The sequence below is a fragment of the Malus sylvestris genome, chromosome 16 (assembly GCF_916048215.2).
Source record: "Malus sylvestris chromosome 16, drMalSylv7.2, whole genome shotgun sequence".
Classification (NCBI taxonomy): Eukaryota; Viridiplantae; Streptophyta; class Magnoliopsida; order Rosales; family Rosaceae; genus Malus; species Malus sylvestris.
The window spans coordinates 4,561,744-4,582,627 of record NC_062275.1 but is presented as its reverse complement, the minus strand read 5'-3'; the positions used below and the strand labels follow the sequence as shown (position 1 = coordinate 4,582,627).

Sequence of the window (20,884 nt, the reverse complement as noted above, 5' to 3'; positions counted from 1 at the left end):
AAAAAAAAAAATTTATAAATACACCCCTAATCACTTTTAGCGTATTATTTATCTTCTCAACTATCAAAACTCTCTCATCCTCCATTATTTAAACTTCTATATTCATATTCATCTTTTAGGGTTCATATTGAAAAATAATGCAGCAAACGCAAGATTAAATAATTATCGATGTCATCGAAATCACTAAAACAATGAAAAATGTGAAGTCTTACCTCATGTGGAGCTTCAGAAACATCGATTTTGTGTTTCATTCATCAAAAACAATTTTTCTCAATCAACATGTTTGTAGTTTCATTGGTTAGAGTTTTGTTCAACAATGGAGGATGAGAGGGTTTTGATAGTTGAGAAGATAAATAATACGCTAAAAGTGATTTGGGATGTATTTATAATTTTTTTTTTAAAAAACCTAATAAGGTCAAAATTGTCATTGCATAGTGGAGTAAATAAGTCATTTAATATTAAATTTTAATATGGGGTGCATTCAACATTTTGTGGGGTGTTAATATAAAAAGCCTTACTTTTTCTATTATTTTGAATGATTAAGTTTAGGGTTTGTAAGTTTTTTTTTTAATATTTGTTTTATATGTTTTCTTTGTAAAGATTTAGACATAAAATGTAAAAAGGTGATCATGTGCCAAGCACATGACACTATCTAACAGAAAATTAGATGGAATTAAAGATATTTAACGGTAGGGGTGAATTGGCCGCTTTAACATAGTTTAGGGGGTCAAAATTGGCTGAAAAAAGAGTTCAGGGGGAAATTGACACTCACGTGATAGTTTAGGGGGTTAAATGACAGTTTACTCAAATAATTTGGACTTTATATCGACCCAGAAAAACATGTTGGAAAAGCAGAAACCTGTGTGCGATCAGAGGACAGAGTCGGAGGAGGAAGGAGGAGGGCGATGGAGACACAAAATTAAAAGAAATTGCTTTTGGTTAGTTGGTTTGGGAATTTCCGACGCTTCCGATTCTCCCGCTAATTTCGTTTACCCGAATTTTCCGGTCACCCGGTCGTGTTATGCAAAGCTATATGTAAGCTCACACACACCCTTCTCTTTTTCTCTCTCCGTCTCTCTCTCTCTGCCTTTTGAATCTCCTCCCTATTGGCTTCCCTCGACAGCCAATCTCTCTCTCTCTCTCTCTCTCCCCCCTCTTTGTTCCGACATTTTCCGACGTTTGGATTATGTTTTTCTAGAAACTCCCCTGTTTCGTTTCCTCTTCTGGGTGAGTTTCCATTTTTTGTGTTTTTTATGATCTCCTTTTTGCCTTTTACTATTTATGCCTTATTTTTTCTCAAATATCTCCCACAAGTCTCTGATTCTCCGTAAAGGTATTGTATTTCGATTTTTTAGCTCCAATTCTCAATTGGGATTTTGTTGAATTTTGGTTTTCTTATCTGGGTTTAATGCAATTTTAGTCACCCCTGATTATGTAAGATTTAATTTGGTGATTGGCGTTGATAAATTTGCAAACTTTCGGTGGCATGTTCATATCCTGCTAATATTTGTTTAAAGCTTTAAATTGGTTACTGAATTGTGCGAGTTAGGACATTGAACTTTGTGTGGTTGGATAGATTGTGATGAAGAAATGATTGGTTTTTGTGTTTGGGGTAGGCTTTTCGATATTTTGGACTGTCAAAGAAGGGGAGTTCAAGCGTAAGATTCGCGGTCAAAAGTGCAGGATGGGAAGGGTAAAGCTAAAGATTAAGAGGTTGGAGAATACAAATGGGCGTCAAGCAACTTATGCTAAAAGGAAGAACGGCATCATGAAAAAGGCTAATGAATTATCTATACTATGCGACATTGACATTGTCCTTCTCATGTTTTCGCCGACTGGAAAACCTTCGTTGTGCAGTGGCAAACGCAGGTATGTATCTACAACTGTACATTCATTCTAATGTAGTAACAAATTAAAGAATTTATAGCCTGTTTAGAGGATAGTATGTAACGACGCGTGCAAGGTTTTTGTGTTTGCGTTTGAAAACGATTCAGGTTTATCAGATTAAGCTTTTTAGTTAATCGAAGCAGTTGATTTGGGGGATATGTTTCATGTGTAAGGCATCTTAATTCATTAGTAAAGAATTAGCAAGGAACGTATAATTCTTTAGATCACGTGACCTACCCTAATGTTTTAATTGTTTTCTGTTAATTCTGAACAAATCTGATTGCTCTATTCTTAAATGGAGGTTAGTATCTTTGGCATATTGGTAACGAGGGCTGTATGACGATGATGCAGTTGCATTTATTAAATCATGTGTCTATTAACTTTTGTTTTGTGTGTATCCGTCTGTAAGAATATAACCTTTCGCTGGGAATCAATCACCATTGTCATCAGTAACTTGGCCTTTTCTGTTTTCTTGTTGAGTTTAGTAGCATCGAAGAGGTTATAGCAAAGTTTGCTCAACTTACTCCACAGGAAAGAGCTAAAAGGTAATTTCTTCTCTGAAAGAAACAATCATGTATCTGGATTAATTTTCAAAGTATCCTATCGAAATTTAATTTCTTTGGATGCTAACAGGAAATTGGAAAGCCTCGAAGTAAGTCCCCTTTGATAACCTTGTATTTATTAATTAATGATGTTATTCTTCTCTTCTTCTTTTTTTCTTTTCGGATATAACCTAGATACTACTGCTGCTGTCTCTTACTTAATTTTCTGTTTTCTTGTTGAAAGTGTAGGCACTGAAGAAAACATTCAAGAAGTTGGATCATGATGTTAATATACAAGAATTTTTGGGTACAAGGTACACAAGCTAACACACGGGGTTAAAATTTTGTCAGAAATCATGGGATTACAATTGATATGTTTTTCTCTTCTTTTTGTTTCAGTTCTCAAACGATTGAGGTAAGAATGCAAACCCATGTTTCCAGTGTGATATTTCACCATTCGAGTCTCTTGGTCTTTAACTTTTCATTCTTGCATGCTTTTTATATTCCTCTCTCTCTCTCTCTCTCTCTCTCTTTTCGACAGGACCTGAGTAACCAGTCTAGCTTATTGCAAACCCAACTTTCAGAAATAAAAAAGAGACTAAGGTGAATACCTGAAAATTTAGGTTGGAGAGCCATATTTTACATTTCATTAATTTATGTTCCAGTGAAATTTTACTATGGTCTATGCCCCCCTAAACAAATGCTTTACCAATCTTGAATTCTGCAGCTGCTGGACTAGCCTTGATAAGATCAACAGTGTAGAACAGTTGGGGCAAATGGAAGGTTCACTTAGAGAGTCGCTTAACCAGATTCGAACACATAAGGTATCCTCTGCATCCAAGTGAACTCATTGTCTGGTTCAAAATTTTAAATTTTTTTTAAATTATCTGATTATTGTAATTGGCCTAGCTCTCCAATATTATATGCTACTGAAATGATACCACTGATAATTGGAAGTTGCGGAAACGATGTACTGCCTTAGACTGTAGCAATTTAGAATTTGATTACTTATTAATTTGGGAATGATGTGAATACTAGTATGACATCATTGGAGTTCTAGCAAGAAAGCGTTGACAATTACATACAAATGAGGAGTGTATAATTTTCTGAGTATCCTTTCTCTGTAGTTTTCAAGTGACCTTGTGCTACCTTTAGTTCTGATGCTGCTGCACCTCTTGATACTAATGCAATCCAATTTTCCATTGGCAGGAAAATTTACAAAAGCAGCAAATTATGTCATTAGAATGCACTAGTCAGGTAAAGCATTGCTTCTTTTCTTTTACGAGAAACTTTTTTAAGGTGTTATTTACTTACTGATATTGGCAAACATAATATCTTTATGGTTCTCATCTTGCAGTTCCAAAATGGGTTGCATATACCCTTCAGCATGAATACTGAGCAACAGCTCCAACCTTTGTCATGGATTCCGACTAATGAAAGCCGACATATGGATTTACCTGAGGACACGACCTTGCTTCCACATAGGTGGGTGATTGTTCAGAAGTACATACTAGCTCTCCTAGGAATTTTTGTTGTGTAAGATGAAAATATAGTTGAAAAGAAAAGCAACATGTTATATGATGAGATGAAGTTCTTTATAACACAGAACATTAAATGGCTCCTTCATCTATTTCTTTGTCAATTAAAAAAAACTGTGAAATTCATCTAATGGTGGATTGCTTTATCTTAGAAGTGTTACTGGAAGAATTTCTTGTTATAGGGACATGGAATGCTCAGCAAGTTCCTCCTTTGGGAGTTACTCTGGTTACCTTGGCACAGGAAAAAATCCAGAGATTTCAACTTCTGAACAAGAAAATGGTATTCTTAATGACTTGAGCAGAACCGCACCACTGAGGCTACAGCTGGGTGGGCAATTTCCCTATCTTCCGTACAATCTTAATATGATGACTGATACGAAATTCCAACCACCGGCAGAAATGAGTCCTCAAGAAAACCCTGTTGAGTATCATGTTAATGGAAGCTTTGAAGCTCCTAGACCTGAGTTTTACCCTACTCAGCATAGTTGGGCTTCTACATCTGGTCCTTGTGCGGTTACCATGTTTGACGAGCATTTATTTTCCCAGGTCAGTTTTTCTTCCCGGATCTTCTCAATAAATTTTTCTTGCTTGTTACTAGCATGGCTTCCTTTGCTGTATATGGCTGAAATAGCAAATTACCTCGCATGGAAACTAGACATTGCTTTATGTAATATTGCTTTTTCCATGTATATTATACTGTAATGTGATTGTCCTTTCAGCTACAATGTAATTCAATTTATTTTTCTTCGGAGATAAAATGCAAAGTCACTTGTTTTCCTCCCCATTGCGTTAAACCTGGCATATTCTACCTTATAAAGCATTTCTGTATTCCGTTGACAAACTGAAGTACATTCGGCGGTTTACTTCTCCGTATTGCACTTCTCTGTATTATATTGAAACCATCTCTTTTGCTTGATGCAGCAGACAAACTGAAGTCCATGGGTGATTTTGTCATTCATCCACCGATGGGGAGTTGCTGGAGAAATCTGCTCGAATGCTTGAAAAACCTACTCATCCATCAAGGTTTTCGCGGTCATTATATTTTTTTTTGTCGTGGTAATATTGAAGGCAACCACCGAGTGTACAGCGCAGGTTCAACACATAAACGGCCCTATCAGTCATTAGTACCCTTGCGAGAAGGAACGACGGTGCTGATGCCCAAACAATGAAGCACCAAACCTCCAACGAGAGATCTTTTATACGTTCATTATATATAGAAATATAGGTGTCCTGTTGAGTGTTTTTTTGCTCCCTCCTCACCCCCATGTCTTGGCTGTCAAGTTTTCCAGAGGCAGTTTAGGACATTGCCTTCCGTTGCTTCCCCTCTCATTAATCTGAGCTGTAAATAAAAGTACATATAACAATATACAAAAAACATAACATATTGGAAAAAAAATTTAAATTCCATTTTTTGTGTGTGTAAATTATTGTCTACTATTTCTTGTTGCTGTCTTGGACACTGGAAAACATCAGTTGGAACCACAAGGCAACTATCTGCAGAATAAGGTCCTACACGTACAAAAGGCCATGCTAAATCTTCTCTTCTTCCTTCGTGCCAATTTTACAGGGGTCCCCGGAGGGACATGGTTTCGGTTTACACTTTTTATTTTAAAGCGTGAAAAATATAAACTAGAAATTAAAATTTAGAATCCAAAAATACACATTGACTGCTATCATTGTATGTGGGTTTCGCGTATATTAGTAAGTGTATTAGTTTCGTACGGGAATGTTTTAATGATATAAAAGTGTACGAGTACTGTTCAATACACATGAACCGCTACAATTCCATGTTGCTATCTGTCGACGATACACACTGCAAAACATTCAACTGGAACCATATAAAAAAAAGTTTTGGTTATGTGAAGTTTCCTGCATAGGTTTTCTCTGCGGCAAGTCTTTTGTTGCTAACTGGTATGAATCTTTGAGGCAATCTATGTTGAAAGGGACATGGAAAGCAAAGGGACAATGAACGAGACATTGAAAATTTTAAGATGAAATGTCTTTACACAAGATTTTTTACTCCAATTCATGTAACGTTGTACAACACCAACCAAATATTCAGCCCCACCACTTAAAATTTCTGGTCACAGATTTATTGTATTTGCCTTGTGAAAATAGCAAGATTTACTGTGGTTAATCTCTTGCCTTGTGAAATAACTTTTGTTTATTGTTTCTTGTTTTGGAGGGCTGTACTATAAAGGACGAAGAAAAGTACCTTAGTAGGGCAGCCTGACCGTGTGATTGATCATGTCACACTCACAAAGGAACATGCCCTTTTACGTTAGGGTACCATCCGCCTCACGTAGTTACAAATTCTTAGTGAATGATAATCTTACTCCGTGTGAGTGGCTAACCAGCTAGTGAGCTACGTAATCATGCCTTCCTACTAGATTTCCTCTCTAAATATCATGAAGTTATGTCTTCTGTTGGCCCTTTTGGTTTAGGCTGTTTGGTTGGGTTAGATTCACTATTTGCTACCCATGTTGATTATAGATAGCGGGCCCGTACCCATAGATTCATGGTTTTTCTCTCGTTTCCGTAGTTTGAATTGAGTGCTACGAGCACCACTCTATTCAACTGGTGTAACTCATGTTTTTACGCACAAAAAAATTGGGGCTCTTGGTTTGTGTGAAAGAAAAATTAGAATTTTTTGTTTTTATGAAGTGCGTCAACGGGATGAGTTAATATAGACGGTCAAATTTAAGTTTTAGTGGTTTGAATTGATTAATCTTTAGGCTCCGAACAGTCCGGATTTGATCTCTTTCCAAATTATTATATTGAAACAAGCATAAATTAGATAAAAAATAATTAATTGTTTGTTAAAAGAGAAATAAATGAGAAGCAAGAAATAATAAATTAGCAAATCCATTACTTAGTAGAAAATGGAAAATTTACATTTGGTCTTCAATATTCAAATATAACAACCAAGGACAATACTGAATTGCTGATCAGCCTCGGTTGATTTACAACAATGCCCCTCCAAAGCAAGCCCAGGATGCGAATGGCGGGTGGTCAAGTCCACAACCTCTGCCAACTTCCGCTTTTACAATTACCGCAGAAGTAAAAACAATACAATACCCAAGAAGGAGTTAGGGTTCCCAAAGATGGTAGGGTACCCTACACCTAAGACACATATTAACTTAAAAATTAAAATTTGATGGGAGAGAGCCCTTTTAAAATAAGCCCTACTCACTTTTGACCGCAGAGGCCAACGACCTTGACTCAACGACTCAGAATACTAACTAATATCTTAGTATACTTAAGAGTCATACTAATCTTAATTAAGATTTAATACTCAGTATATATATTTAATGACCTAGGAAATGGGTAAGGATAAGAGGGTAAATTAGATGGTTGGGTGGGGGTGACCTAGCGGAATTGGGCACCACTGTAGGTCTGCCCAAAGGACCACCCAGCTGGGGCAGCATTGTAGGACACAACAGTACGGCCGTCACTGGTTGTGACCTTGAAAGAGAGGGCTTGGCCGTTGAGGTAGCTGTTGGATTGCCAGTTTTGCCCCCAGTTTCTGGACATTGCTTGCCAGCCGGTTCTGGACCCCTTGATGGAAACAGAGTGCACATCACCGGCTCCACCAACATTTGTGATGAGGACCAGGTTGAAGTAGGAGTGACCGTTGATTGTGTATCTGATGCCTCCCCTTCTACTGCAGGGTACCCTACAAACCCCCAACAAAATAAAATTAGAAAAGTATTCCAAACTTCTGTTACTCATTAAGGGGAAAAAGAAAAAAAAAAAAAAAAAATCCCCCATCTGTATGCATGTCATTCTCTAAACTAAATGTTAGTTGTGAAATTCCTCTAATGCCCTTTTCATTTAAAAGTCTGGATTTTGTTAAAACCCAAAAAAATTAGCAATTTTCAGAAATAACCCACAAAAACTCTTAACAAAATTAGTGATTTTTGGGGATAAAGTTTGGATCTTTAACTATGAAACGTTGAAATTTCAGTGGGTTTTACCTTCTGTAGGACACAGGCACAACTCCGGCTTTGTATTGGGCAATGTGCTGGAAGACAGGCTGAGAGAGGTCGAAGTGGTGCTGGGGAGGGTTGCACCAGCCGCCGGCATTGTTGGGGAGGGCGTTGTTTGGTGGACAGAAATTGGTGGCGGTGACCACAATGGAGCCCGGCAGGCACCACTTGGGGTCGTTCACACACCTAATCTCGTAGCAAGATCCGCACCCCAGCCCATTGTTGAACAGAGCAGTGCTCAGGGCCGCCGTGTTGGTTCCGTACCCCTGGCTGTAGAGGTTGCCGTACCCACAAGCTCCGCCTTCAGAAACAAAATCCCAAAAACTCACGTAGGTCAGAGAGAGTGCTTAAAATTGATAGCTGGAGGTAAAAATGGAATCTTTTTTAGTTTAGGTGCATACCCATTGTGCCAGAAGCGTCACCGCCGCCGTAGAAAGTGGCGCGAGCGTTAACCCACCCTCCTCCGCCGTAAGCATGTGCAGAGGCCACCAACATTGCAAGAATACCCACCATGAAAAAACCAGATGGAAAAGCCATTTTCCTGCACACATAAGTAAAACCATTCAGCATTTTATGTAACAATGCATCATTTTGTTCGTTATTTCTAACTAAAAAGGGAAATGAGAGAGAGAGAGAGAGAGAGAGAGGGACAAGATTATTACATTTGGATTGGAAACGAATGAGGTTTGGAAAAAACAGGGGAGAGGATATGCGAGGAGGCAGATGAGTGAGGAATGTGGGAGGGGTTTGGGGGGATTATATAGAACTTTTGGGGTAAGGGGTAGGGTTAGGAGACTTTACTGTTTAGCCAACATGACCAGTGGGTCACTGATCACTGACAGACTTTTTTTAAATTTTTTAATTTTCTGTTAAGTGTTTGGGAGGGGACCATAAACTGCAAGGGCTAACTGGTTTTGAAATAGTTGAAAACACGACCTTTTGAGGTGGAGGGGCAGTTTTGAAGGACAAAGCGTGTGGTTTTGTGGGGGAAAATTCCCATATGCAAGTGAGAGATGGTGGTTTTTTGGGGGTTTGACAGATGATCATTCCAATAGAATCCATACCCTCACATGCAAGCATAGCCCATTTGCCGCAAATACCCTTTTCCCTCCTTTATGCTTCTCTCTGCTTTTACTTTTCCTCTTCTTTTTTTCATTATTTATAGGGTTCTTTAGATATAAACTCATGCAACACTTATTTTCTTAACAAAAACCCATCTCGTTTTAAACATTCAAATAAAACCCAAATTTAAAATAAATTGCCATGTAAACAAATAAATACCTATTATTTTCAAAATATATACAATTGTGCCACAACACCCTAATTATGTTGATGAATTTAATTACCACCATAATTATAGCAAATAAGTGCTTTATTATTACAAAATTATCTACTTTATACTTGTCTTACCATCATCTGTTCCGTTTCTTTTATTTGTTTGACAATCATTGTAGGTAAATTATTTTGCATGTATACGTTAGGCACATTTTGTTGTTATTATATCTGTGTGAAATAAATTACCTATATTTTTAAGTAGAATAAGGGTAATTAATTAACTTTGAATCAATTGGCTAAAAACATTATTTTATTTTGTAGGTAAATAATTTTGCATGTATTATTACATATACTAGGCACATTTGTTATTATTATGTGTTGTTTGCAATCAATCAACATTCATTTATTTTGTACGTAAATTATTTTGCATGTATTATTACATAAGTTAGGCACATTTTGATATTATTATATATATGTGTATGCAAATAGCTTAAATAACTTTTGAATCAAACAGTATTTATTTATTTATTACGTAGGTAAATTATTTTGCATGTATTATTTTACCTGGAACTTATATTGTTATTTTATATATGTAATATATTGGTAATTTTGAATAAAATAACATTTTTATATTTGTAAAAAAATGCTAATTTACTTGTTACAATTATTTGAAAAGGAAAAAAATGCTCATTTTTACATAAATATGAACACAACTATATAAGGAAACAAAACTCTAATGTCATGTAATTTTTGTTATTAATATGCATTGAAATCATGACACTCAAAATTTTCTTTTCCAAATCTGCATAAACATTTCAAAACGTTTAATTGAATGAAATAATATAAAATAAATGTAGATAACAAGTAATAAACCCAAAGTCAATAATATTAGGGGTAATTTAGACATTCAAAAATACCAATTTTGCCAAGTGATACTTAATTATGGATATTGCTTAGTTGGAGCCTAGTCATTGGGTTTTTATCAGAAAATTTTACAATTGGGGGTTTTAGTTAATGAAAATTGAATTCCAAGGGGTATACTCATATTTTCAGTTATTTATATTATCAATTATTATTCTTTTATCTAAACGATTTTTAAACCAATTTAGTTTCTGAAAATTGAGATTCGAACTTAGGTAGAAATGTGCTAGCAAACCGCCCTAGGTCAACAAATATAATTCACATATAGCTTAATCTGTTATGGAAGAGAAAAGGAGATTCAAATTCAAGCGTAAGAGAGTGAACTGACTGTTATTAGCCGATTAAAAATGAAATAATATAGATTTATTAAGATATATTAATTCACTCCGAAAAGCCCTTACTTACCACAACAACCATTTTAAAACAGCTTAAACAGTTTTGGTGAACTGGGTTTTCTTGCTGCGGACAGAATCTCTCTTACCTAACAGAAAGCTTCCAACTTTATTTAGATTATTGCATAACTGAATGTGCATGAATAAAAATTTGCAGGGCTGATTTTATTTCTACACCACAAGCACAACTTTGCTGCCCCAACCACGAGAGAGAGAGAGAGAGAGAGAGAGAGAGCGAGAGAGATGTGTTGTGTCTGTGTCCCTCTTGTTTCTCTGCAATGGCACACATTGAGACATACGTCTCACACGGTTAGAGAAGCTTTAATTACACAGCCGTTTATTAGGACTTGGAGCAGGAAAGGAGGAATTCAATTCCCAAATCTTTTCTGGTAAACGAATTGAATGAGCATTTTTGACCCATGAATCCATGAGAATTTCATCCTTCCTCGTTTAATGGCATCTCTTCTCTACAACAAAAAAAACAAAAATCACGAGCAATTTACATGAAACAAATTCATTGTTATTGTGATGTTTCGACGTAATAAGTGTGACGTTACATAACTGATGACTTGTTATATATAATTTTTATCGTAGTTATATATTAAATTACTGTAATCTTCCTTTCGTTTTCATGTGAATAGGTTGAGTTACTAGAGGATGATTCTATCAAATCATAACAGGAAGAAAATCTGAAAAAAAGAAAGCAAAAGGTCCACGCACACATGCAGAAGCACATGGGTGATGACATTTTTAGCGGCTTACGTGTCTTCTAGCTGAACAAGACCTCCATCCAATTAAATTAATTCCCAACTTTTTATTTATTTATTTTCTTTACTTGCTTCCACTTCAAGACTGTACTTTCTTTTGCCTCACAAATGTGATTAACAAATCATACGAATATCATTAGAAAAAGAATTACAAAATAAAAATGTTAATCGCAACTAAGTGAACAAAAATGTGCAGCCATTGGCGAAACCATGGACGGAGGCCGCATATGCCTACTGGGGGCAGTTGTTCCCACTCAACTTTGTTTGTCTTGAAAAATGTACCAATTAAAACTACAAATTAGTTGTATATACTTAGAAATGAAGTCTCATTCCAAACACAACACAACATGCACTCTCACGTCCTATTCTTTTCTTATCCTTAAACCCTTCCAAGTCATGTAAATTTTTTCATTAGCTAATGGTTTACAACTTAACCGTTCTAAACACCAGTTACCCAAAATCATGTTGATGGACAATAATTTAATATATTGTATCAAAATTTTATTTTAATCTCATGGCTCCGTCCAGGATGTACCATTACGGTGGACACAAGCATTCTTTTAGATTGCTTTTTCAATACAACAATATTTAACTTGAAATGGGGCGCGTGGGTAAGCAACAATATGATCTAACCATAACTAGATATTGATAATCATCATCTAATATGAATTAAATCTGAGACCTTATACAAGTAAAAGTGAATACTATAATTGATAATGCCAATGCCTTAATTTAAAAATAAAGGACCTAGATTGTCTGCCCTCTCTCATCTCATACTCTTCTCATCCTCTTCTATTTATGTGGTCACGGTTAAACCACATCAATATTTTATATTCTCATTGCTTTTTGTTTTATTATTTATATAAAAAAATCAATATAAAATGTTGACACGACTTAACCGTGACCACAAAAATATGAGGGGATAGGAAGGGTATGAGATGTGGAGAGCAGTCATTCCAGATCCAAAAATAAAAACACACATGGCGGTTGTTGTTTGACCTATGAAATTAACACAAGTGACAAACCTGTGAGCGGCTTCTAACCATGGGTCTGTTATCTTGCTGCAACATTTTCCTCTGATATTTAATTAATGGTGGTTGCTAATCACGTAATCTAAACACAAGATCTTAAATCTTGATTATTATTAATAAGATAAGATTTGCATGGAAAACGATAACGTCTCGTGTACAGCTTGGTTGGCGAAATATTAATAAGACCGTGATTATCGGCATTAGTGTTTTAATCATCTTAACTAGTGTCCAAATTACGGAGTAGAAAATTGAGGTCTTGTACGTAATTCATGGTAGCAGCAGTAACTATGTTCATTGACTTCAAAAGTTTTATTTTTTACACGCTATCTCTCATGTTGTACGGCTTCATTGTCATGTGTACCGTTCACAAAAACAAAAGAAAATTGGCAATTTGAGGCAAGTTTAATCGTAATTGAGATGAGTTTTAATGGAGGATGGATGTTTCCAGTTCGATTCGCACGGATGAGAACATGCAAATTTCAGTTGTTTGACATATATGTATTAGGTGTGTCGATGATAGTATTCCCACGTCGGTGAGGAACCAAAAAAATACAAGTGCTTATAAGATGTTGAGCTACTTTTCATATTATCATTGGTTTTATAATGAAATCTCAACTTCTTTATGGTATCAGAACAGGTTGGCTCACGTGAGAAGCTCAACGGTCACACAGATTCCACGATACGCAATTTGTATTGTTCACGTGTTATGTTTGAAAATTTGCCACACGTGAGAGAGGTGTGTGAGAATGTGAGGATAAAGTGCCACATCGATGAGGGACCAAATCATTCAAGGCTTTATAAGAGATTGGACTACTTCTCACATTGCGAATTAATTTATGATGGAACCTTGCGATTAACTTTTAATTTAATCCTTTTTATTACGCATATTTGAATATAATATTTGATTTTTTTCACAGGTTAGAATATAGGACAATCTATATTAAAATTTAAGGTTGAAAACTTAAATACAAGACCCCAGATAAAAAGCAAATGTTTTTAATCAACTGAATTATACGCATACAAGAACAATTTAGAATCTACATAATCGTGTTTGATTGCGGTAAAGGTAACATTCTAGTCACAGGCTAACGAACTCACTTTAACTACGTGGATTTTTCAAGATAAGTGCCGATTGTCCGGTGAAAGAGACTCATTGAGCCCTTTAACGGCGCCAAATTGCAGCAGCTGCACATGCAATTGTTTGGCTTATTGTCCTTTTTTCAAAACCCATTTGGCTTCTCTCCGATTCCCCTTTTTAATTTTTTGTTTTCTCATATATTTTTCCACTCAGAACCATTAAATAATAAAACCCAGATGAAAATAACACATAGAAACAGACAACGCATTTCAAAATCGAATCTGATATGCAAAAATTGCACAGCAATTTGTCTAAAATTTGAGACACTTTCGTAGATATCAAAATATACGTGTCGTAATATTTGATTTAATGATTTAATATAAAAATGAACGACATAACTGACACGTATATCTTATACTGTTTCTAAGAGCAGTTCCACCAGAGGTGGAATAGCCCAGCACCCAGTAAAAAAACCAGGCTGGCACCCTGTCAATTCACTCCAACCCAGCAACTTGCCTGGCACCCAGCCCAAGCTGGTCTCTAGGCTAGTCCAAAATTGACTGACCAAGGAGCCGGGCTATTTGCCTGGCGCGTGCCTTTCACGGTGACAACCTCCGATTCCTCCGATTGGGGCCGAGCTGGAGAACAATTTCGTTGGGTTTTTTTTTCCGGTGACAACCTCCGATTCCGAGCTACAGCATAACAGAACAACTTATAAACAAACCCAGAAAGCAACGGCAAACCAAGAAAAACCCGGGGGTGCGGATTTTCATTTTTCTGTGGGGGAAGACCGGAAGAGTTGCAAAGGGAGGTTCCAGGGGTGCGGAGCGAAATGGGTAGAGAGAGAGAGAGAGAGAGAGAGATGCAGAGGGAGGTCCCAGGGTGCGCTGGGTGTGTGTTCGGCAGTGGTATTAGGTTTGCTTATTTTTTCTAGGTTCTGATGAGGGGAGAGAGGGGGGGAGACAGCTGGGGGAGATGGATGTACCGTGCACAAGGAATTGCACAGAGAAAGAGAGTGTGTGTGGGGCTAATATTTTTATAAAATTGATAATATTTTAATAAATCAAATTATTATTTTATAATAAAACTTAATAATATTTTAATAAAATTGACTAGGCTATTTAGTTTTAGGGGTGGAGATGCCTTGGCATATTACTGTTCACTTGAGTGGATAAATGCGCTGGGTGCTGACGCAAAGTCTTTAGGGATAGACTTGCTATAAGTGTTAGAGTTTTGAGCTCTTTAAGTCCCATATCGGGGAACTCAAGGGAACTTGAGGTTCCCTTTTATAGTGATTAGGTGTTGGACCATTTGGAATGAGGATTAAGGTTTGGACCACTAATTGTGTGAATTAGGCTTGATGATTATACCATAATATTAATATTAATTAATCAAGACAAGGGCCTTGGGGCCTAAGAATTAAAATTAATATGATCAATTAGTTTTAATTTCGAAATAAGTTTTTAATTAAAATTAATTAAAAACGTTTTGATTAATAAACACAACTCTTTGAAAAAGAGTTGAATAGCTTCAGATACATCCAAAAGGTATTTGAAAATGTATGAAAGAGCCTATATAACTGGAGTCCTCAATTCCATCGAAAATCATCTTTTCTTCCGTACAAAATTTCCAGAGAGTAAACACACAAAGCAATTCGTTAGAATTCTATAATCCAGTGCAGGTTGTAGAATTAGGTAGTTGTATCATGGTCGAGCAGACATTGTAGAGCCACAAGCACAAGAGTGGGACGGAAATACTATTCGAAGAACATAACTTTTGCGCTAATCTCTACCTTCAATTCATTCAAGTTAGTATCATTTTAATTTATGTATTTATTATGTAATTTTATTCTATATTACAAATATTTTTGAATAATAAAATATAAGTATTTATGTTATTTTGTTGTTTCTAAATTGTTTTCCAACACTAAGATCTTCAGCATCACACTACAAAACCCTTTATGAGATTTACTATATCTGAAAATTGAAAGTTCAACGGCCAATAACCAACTTGTAGTTGAGATATGTCCAAATGAAATAGTCCCTCAGTCCAAGTTGCTTTTTCAACTGTGCCCTTTTGTGTAAGATTCCATCTGGACCGTCCATAGTCCCAAGTATTTCTGACCGCTATCAAAAGGTGATGGCGTTCTACATTTTGTAACCTTTTCTGTTTTCTCACACCTTTCACTGTTTCGAAAGGGTTCACCGCCTTCTGTGGCCCCTCATATCTAAGTCCAGGATTTGATACTCTGCACACACCAAGGCTGCATGCAACCACAAGTCAAATATATCGACGCAAATTCTTAGGTGTTATGCTCTGGGTGTCTGGACCGTTAAATCTTAATGTTCGTAATAAAATGATCATACATGATCGTTTAAACGATGTCAAAACATAAGATGTGCAATATTAAGCCTGAGTTTTTGTCAATTACTCAATTATCTACAATCTAAATTGTTAGAAATTAAACTACAAACATATAACAAGTAAACCTTTCGTAAGTTCATATTGAACAAATTTTGGATTCAAAAATCATTAGACACACTAACAGTATGACATGCGAACATTATCTTTATAGTTGATTAGTAAAGCTTTATTGCTTTGATAGTTTAGACTGAAGATAGTAGAGAGGATCAAAAAATTTGTCATTTGGCAGTATATAAAAATCTGCATGTCCTTATAAGATGTGGTTATTCTTCGTGTTACCAATGATTTTATACCTTTACGATTAAACTTCCAACTTTCTGTGCAGAAAGCCTAATATTTACTTGCACAGTAGTGTTTTCTCCTGGAACAGTATAAGAATCTGTTAAAAGGGAATTAAAGATTTGATTAGATTGCAGCAAGTGCTAATTATATACCCCGTGAGGATGACTGTAATTCGCAACTCCTCCTAATCTCTATATTGATGTCTTGTCTCACCTCTTTTGTTGTGCTTGTTAAAAGTGATCATCACATGCTAATCATATGGAGCATGACTTCCAGCACAAAGATATGATCAATCAATAACTAATCACCACCAACATATGGTCCAGCAATCAAAAAAAAAAAAAAAAACTGTTTCCCGCAACAGAATTCCTCCAGTTGGAATGAACAAAAAATAAAATAAAGAACGGTGGAGAAGTTGTAATTTTGAAGATATTTTTTAGTGTGAGAACACGAAAATATATGCCATATGTTTTGAATGTTGTTCTCTTATTACAAGCTGAGTTTGCACGGGGATTTTGGGGGAGGGGGAATAAAGCCCCAGGACATTTCTCTAGAAGCAGAAGCAGAAGGAGGCAGGCGCGAGTTAGGGAATGTGAGGAGGAGATCAAGCCCGTGAATCGAAGATATATACCTTTGTGGCAGATTGGCTTTTCTCAGAACTGATTTTCTTGTTTCTTTTATGTTTTAAACTGCCTTACAGTTATAGGTTAACCAACCCAACTACTTCTAGGATTCTCTCTTCCATAGCACTGGGCCAGTAAAAGCACTTCCAACTACCCAATGGAGATTTGGTGAAGTGCTTTCAAAGTTTAGGGTTGATGGGGAAAAAGTTTAAGTGTTTCTTCATTCCATAACGGGAAGAAGAGTAAAAATGATTGTCTTTCTAGTTTTGTAATTTGAGGAAAGTAAAATTACGCAACCAAAATAATTTCAAAATTTTGAACCCTAATTAACCAATGATTGTGTTTTGTATGTTATATTTGAAACTACTTTAAACTTTTTTATTGAGTAAATTGTACAAATGGTCCCTCAACTTTAATCAAATTGGAGCAATGGTCCCTCAACTAAAAATTCATTACCATTGGTCCCTCAACTTATCAAAATGTGTAGCTATAGTCCTTTTCATCAATTTTGTCAAAATATTGTCAAAATAAGCTATGTTGGAATAACCATTTATATAATTAGGGTCCCTTAACTCATCAAAGTGTATGATTATGGTTCTTTTCGTCAACTATGTCAAAAAATTTGTCAAAACGAGTTATATTGGAAGGACTATTGTTACAATTGGGTTAAAGTTAAAGGACCATTTCTCCACTTGAATTAAAGTTCAGGGACCAATGGTAATGGATTTTTAGTTGAGGGACCATAGCTGCACGTTTTGATAAGTTGAGGGACCAAAGGTAATGGATTTTTAGTTGAGGGACCATTGCTCCAATTTGATTAAAGTTGAGGGACCATTTGTACAATTTACTCTATAAAAAAGTTTAAAGTAGTTTCAAATATAACATACAAAACACAATCATTGGTTAATTAGGGTTCAAAATTTTGAAACTTATTTTGGTTGGGTAATTTTACTTTCCTCAAATTACAAAACTAGAAAGACAATAATTTTTACTCTTCTTCCCGTTATGGAATGAAGAAACACTTAAGTTGAGGGACCAAAGGTAATGGATTTCTAGTTGAGGGACCATTGCTCCAATTTGATTAAAGTTGAGGGACCATTTGTACAATTTACTCAATAAAAAAGTTTAAAGTAGTTTCAAATATAACATACAAAACACAATCATTGGTTAATTAGGGTTCAAAATTTTGAAACTTATTTTGGTTGCGTAATTTTACTTTCCTCAAATTACAAAACTAGAAAGACAATCATTTTTACTCTTCTTCCCGTTATGGAATGAAGAAACACTTAAGTTGAGGGACCAAAGGTAATGGATTTTTAGTTGAGGGACCATTGCTCCAATTTGATTAAAGTTGAGGGACCATTTGTACAATTTACTCAATAAAAAAGTTTAAAGTAGTTTCAAATATAACATACAAAACACAATCATTGGTTAATTAGGGTTCAAAATTTTGAAACTTATTTTGGTTGCGTAATTTTACTTTCCTCAAATTACAAAACTAGAAAGACAATCATTTTTACTCTTCTTCCCGTTATGGAATGAAGAAACACTTAAACTTTTTCCCCATCAACCCTAAACTTTGAAAGCACTTCACCAAATCTCCATTGGGTAGTTGGAAGTGCTTTTACTGGCCCAGTGCTATGGAAGAGAGAATCCTAGAAGTAGTTGGGTTGGTTAACCTATAACTGTAAGGCAGTTTAAAAGGACTATAGCTACACATTTTGATTAAAGTTGAGGGACCAAAGGTAATGGATTTTTAGTTGAGGGACCATTGCTCCAATTTGATTAAAGTTGAGGGACCATTTGTACAATTTACTCAATAAAAAAGTTTAAAGTAGTTTCAAATATAACATACAAAACACAATCATTGGTTAATTAGGGTTCAAAATTTTGAAACTTATTTTGGTTGCGTAATTTTACTTTCCTCAAATTACAAAACTAGAAAGACAATCATTTTTACTCTTCTTCCCGTTATGGAATGAAGAAACACTTAAACTTTTTCCCCATCAACCCTAAACTTTGAGGGACCAAAGGTAATGGATTTTTAGTTGAGGGACCATTGCTCCAATTTGATTAAAGTTAAGGGACCATTTGTACAATTTACTCTTTTTTATTTGTAACAAGTAAAATACAACTCTGGCATATCACATTATTTTTTGGTGTTATTATTCAAAGAAACGATGATGTCCAGTGATGTTGCAGAAAGAAGAAAATGTTACCGACACTAATTATGTTTAAGATTTGCATAGATCCTCTTGTTACAACCTTCAATGATGGATCACTTGACTTTTTCATTAGAATAAACCATAAAGGTTATGGATAGCCATTTGTGAATACCGTATCTTGATGGAATAAATTCGACGATTGGAACTATTCAAATATTCATTTGAAGATTACTCCGACAAAAAAATTATGTGAATTGAAGATCGTTTAATCATCTAAACGAATAAAATAAACTGATAGTTCATCATAAATATGTTACTTGGTAGCTACACCGTCGATTTGTTCTATGCATTTAAATGACTAAGTGATCTACTATTGAAATGAATTTTTTGTAAGGATAAGAAATTAAACTATTCCGCTTATGAAATTTGTACTGTCAAGATACGTTTTTCACAAAGATGGAATGAGCTCATCCCCTAGGAGAGGAATGCAAGTTACATATGCAAAAGTTTGTATTGGATCTTGCTTTGAATTTTAAATTAGCGTATGACAGGTTCGGAGTCAAACGGCTACACATTATTCCCCTTTGGGTCATGCATGTCCCATAGTTCAAATATGCCTGAAAATCTATTGGATACTTTTATGTTACGTGACCCCTCACTATCACAAATTCACAATGGTCATTTCTAAGAAAAACTTTGTAATGAATATTATCAGCTTTCAGTAAGCAATTTACATTCTGAATGTTTGGTTTAGGTTAGATTCCATCTTATCGAACCTAATATTTAAAGGGAACTTTAACGAAAAGCACCCGGTACTGTTCATTTTAACGAAAAATCATATTTTTACACTAAAAAGTCAATCCTGGTACTATTCACTTTACCCTTTATTTTGTCCTTATCATTAAAACTCAAAGTTTTCAAGCCATTTTCATTAGTTTTCCTATATTTAATTATCCAGCTACCAACTTCTTGTCACGCAATCTTTTTGTTGAAAAATTGGTTTGAAGTATTGAATCTTGGGTTAATAGCATTTCAAACTATCATTTTCGAGTCGATTTGTTTCTACAAAACCTGAGTCGTGTTGCACAAAACCTAAATCGATGTGATGGCTAACCACACATTAGTTCCAAATTTCAGCGTTGGAATATTTCCTCAACCGGCCTCCTTTGGTTTTAGATCACATTGCTAGCTAGAACTAACTCTGATGAACTCATCCAAAATGGGTCTAAGTCGAGCACTTGTTTAAGATCATAAAAACCGTATAGCCATGTCAAAGGTTCCATGACATAAACCATGAACTTGCATTAAGAACTTTACAGAGAGAAACCCTAAGCAACTGACATATACAATACGCAAATTAATCCGATCATAAATATGATTAGTTGTTTTTGTTTGTGAGAAGCAATTGTCTTACTGAGGGTTAAGTATGGCCCCTCACCTTCTCGACACCATCAAACCAAAAATCCACTCTCAATCCTTCCAGAGGAATTTTTGCGTATCCTGGACTTAAGGGCAAAAAGTGTATTTATTGCAACCTGTGCTACTAAATCAGTTGCTTTATTTTTAGTACCAACAGTTAAGATATGTTTTACCCTAACTACTTGCTGCATCAAAAACTAAATCACAAGCTTCCTTGGTTGACGTAATAATCATATGATTAACAATTTTGTATAGAGAGATTTTATTTTCTTGGTTGTCTTACATTGTGATGTTTTCTCTCGTTCCTCAGTTAATATATGTGTCGATTCATAATTTGTAGGTAACGAAACATATATAGCTCCATGAGTGTAAGAAGTTAAATAGTATTTGTTGTAAAATGGATAGAAAATGAGGAGAAAATATATTTTTCTAGATTTCATTCAAAGCAATATAACATACATCTTTCCCCCATCGCAAGCAAGCAACAACGAGTGGGTTCCATCACGTGTGTACGTAGAGTCACACTTGCATTCACCGACGCACGTGCGTGT

General features: G+C 35.5%; 2 protein-coding genes across 8 annotated transcripts; one reads left to right on the top strand and one right to left on the bottom strand.

Annotated features, from left to right (window-relative positions):
- Window positions 1–839: 839 nt before the first annotated feature.
- Window positions 840–5,391, top strand: LOC126607279 (agamous-like MADS-box protein AGL30). 7 transcript variants are annotated; one of them, XM_050274818.1, is made up of 12 exons: window positions 840–1,035; window positions 1,617–1,869; window positions 2,373–2,432; window positions 2,521–2,539; window positions 2,679–2,743; window positions 2,829–2,844; window positions 2,971–3,032; window positions 3,157–3,253; window positions 3,639–3,686; window positions 3,787–3,914; window positions 4,120–4,513; window positions 4,889–5,391. In XM_050274818.1, exons 2-12 carry the CDS (start codon window positions 1,685–1,687, stop codon window positions 4,898–4,900), a joined length of 1,086 nt encoding a protein of 361 aa, XP_050130775.1. In that variant the 5' UTR covers window positions 840–1,035; window positions 1,617–1,684; the 3' UTR covers window positions 4,901–5,391. The 7 variants fall into 7 exon arrangements, with proteins under 7 accessions (XP_050130775.1, XP_050130776.1, XP_050130774.1 ...); XM_050274819.1 differs by having other exon boundaries at window positions 840–1,227; XM_050274817.1 differs by having other exon boundaries at window positions 840–1,333; window positions 2,376–2,432; window positions 4,150–4,513.
- Window positions 5,392–6,816: 1,425 nt separating this feature from the next.
- On the bottom strand, window positions 6,817–8,776 carry LOC126607284 (expansin-A1-like). The gene is made up of 4 exons (XM_050274823.1): window positions 8,619–8,776; window positions 8,358–8,497; window positions 7,945–8,257; window positions 6,817–7,643 (listed from the first exon to the last, which is right to left on the bottom strand). Coding segments are annotated over exons 1-4 (762 nt in total). The 5' UTR covers window positions 8,621–8,776; the 3' UTR covers window positions 6,817–7,336.
- Between the last annotated feature and the right edge of the window lie 12,108 nt (window positions 8,777–20,884).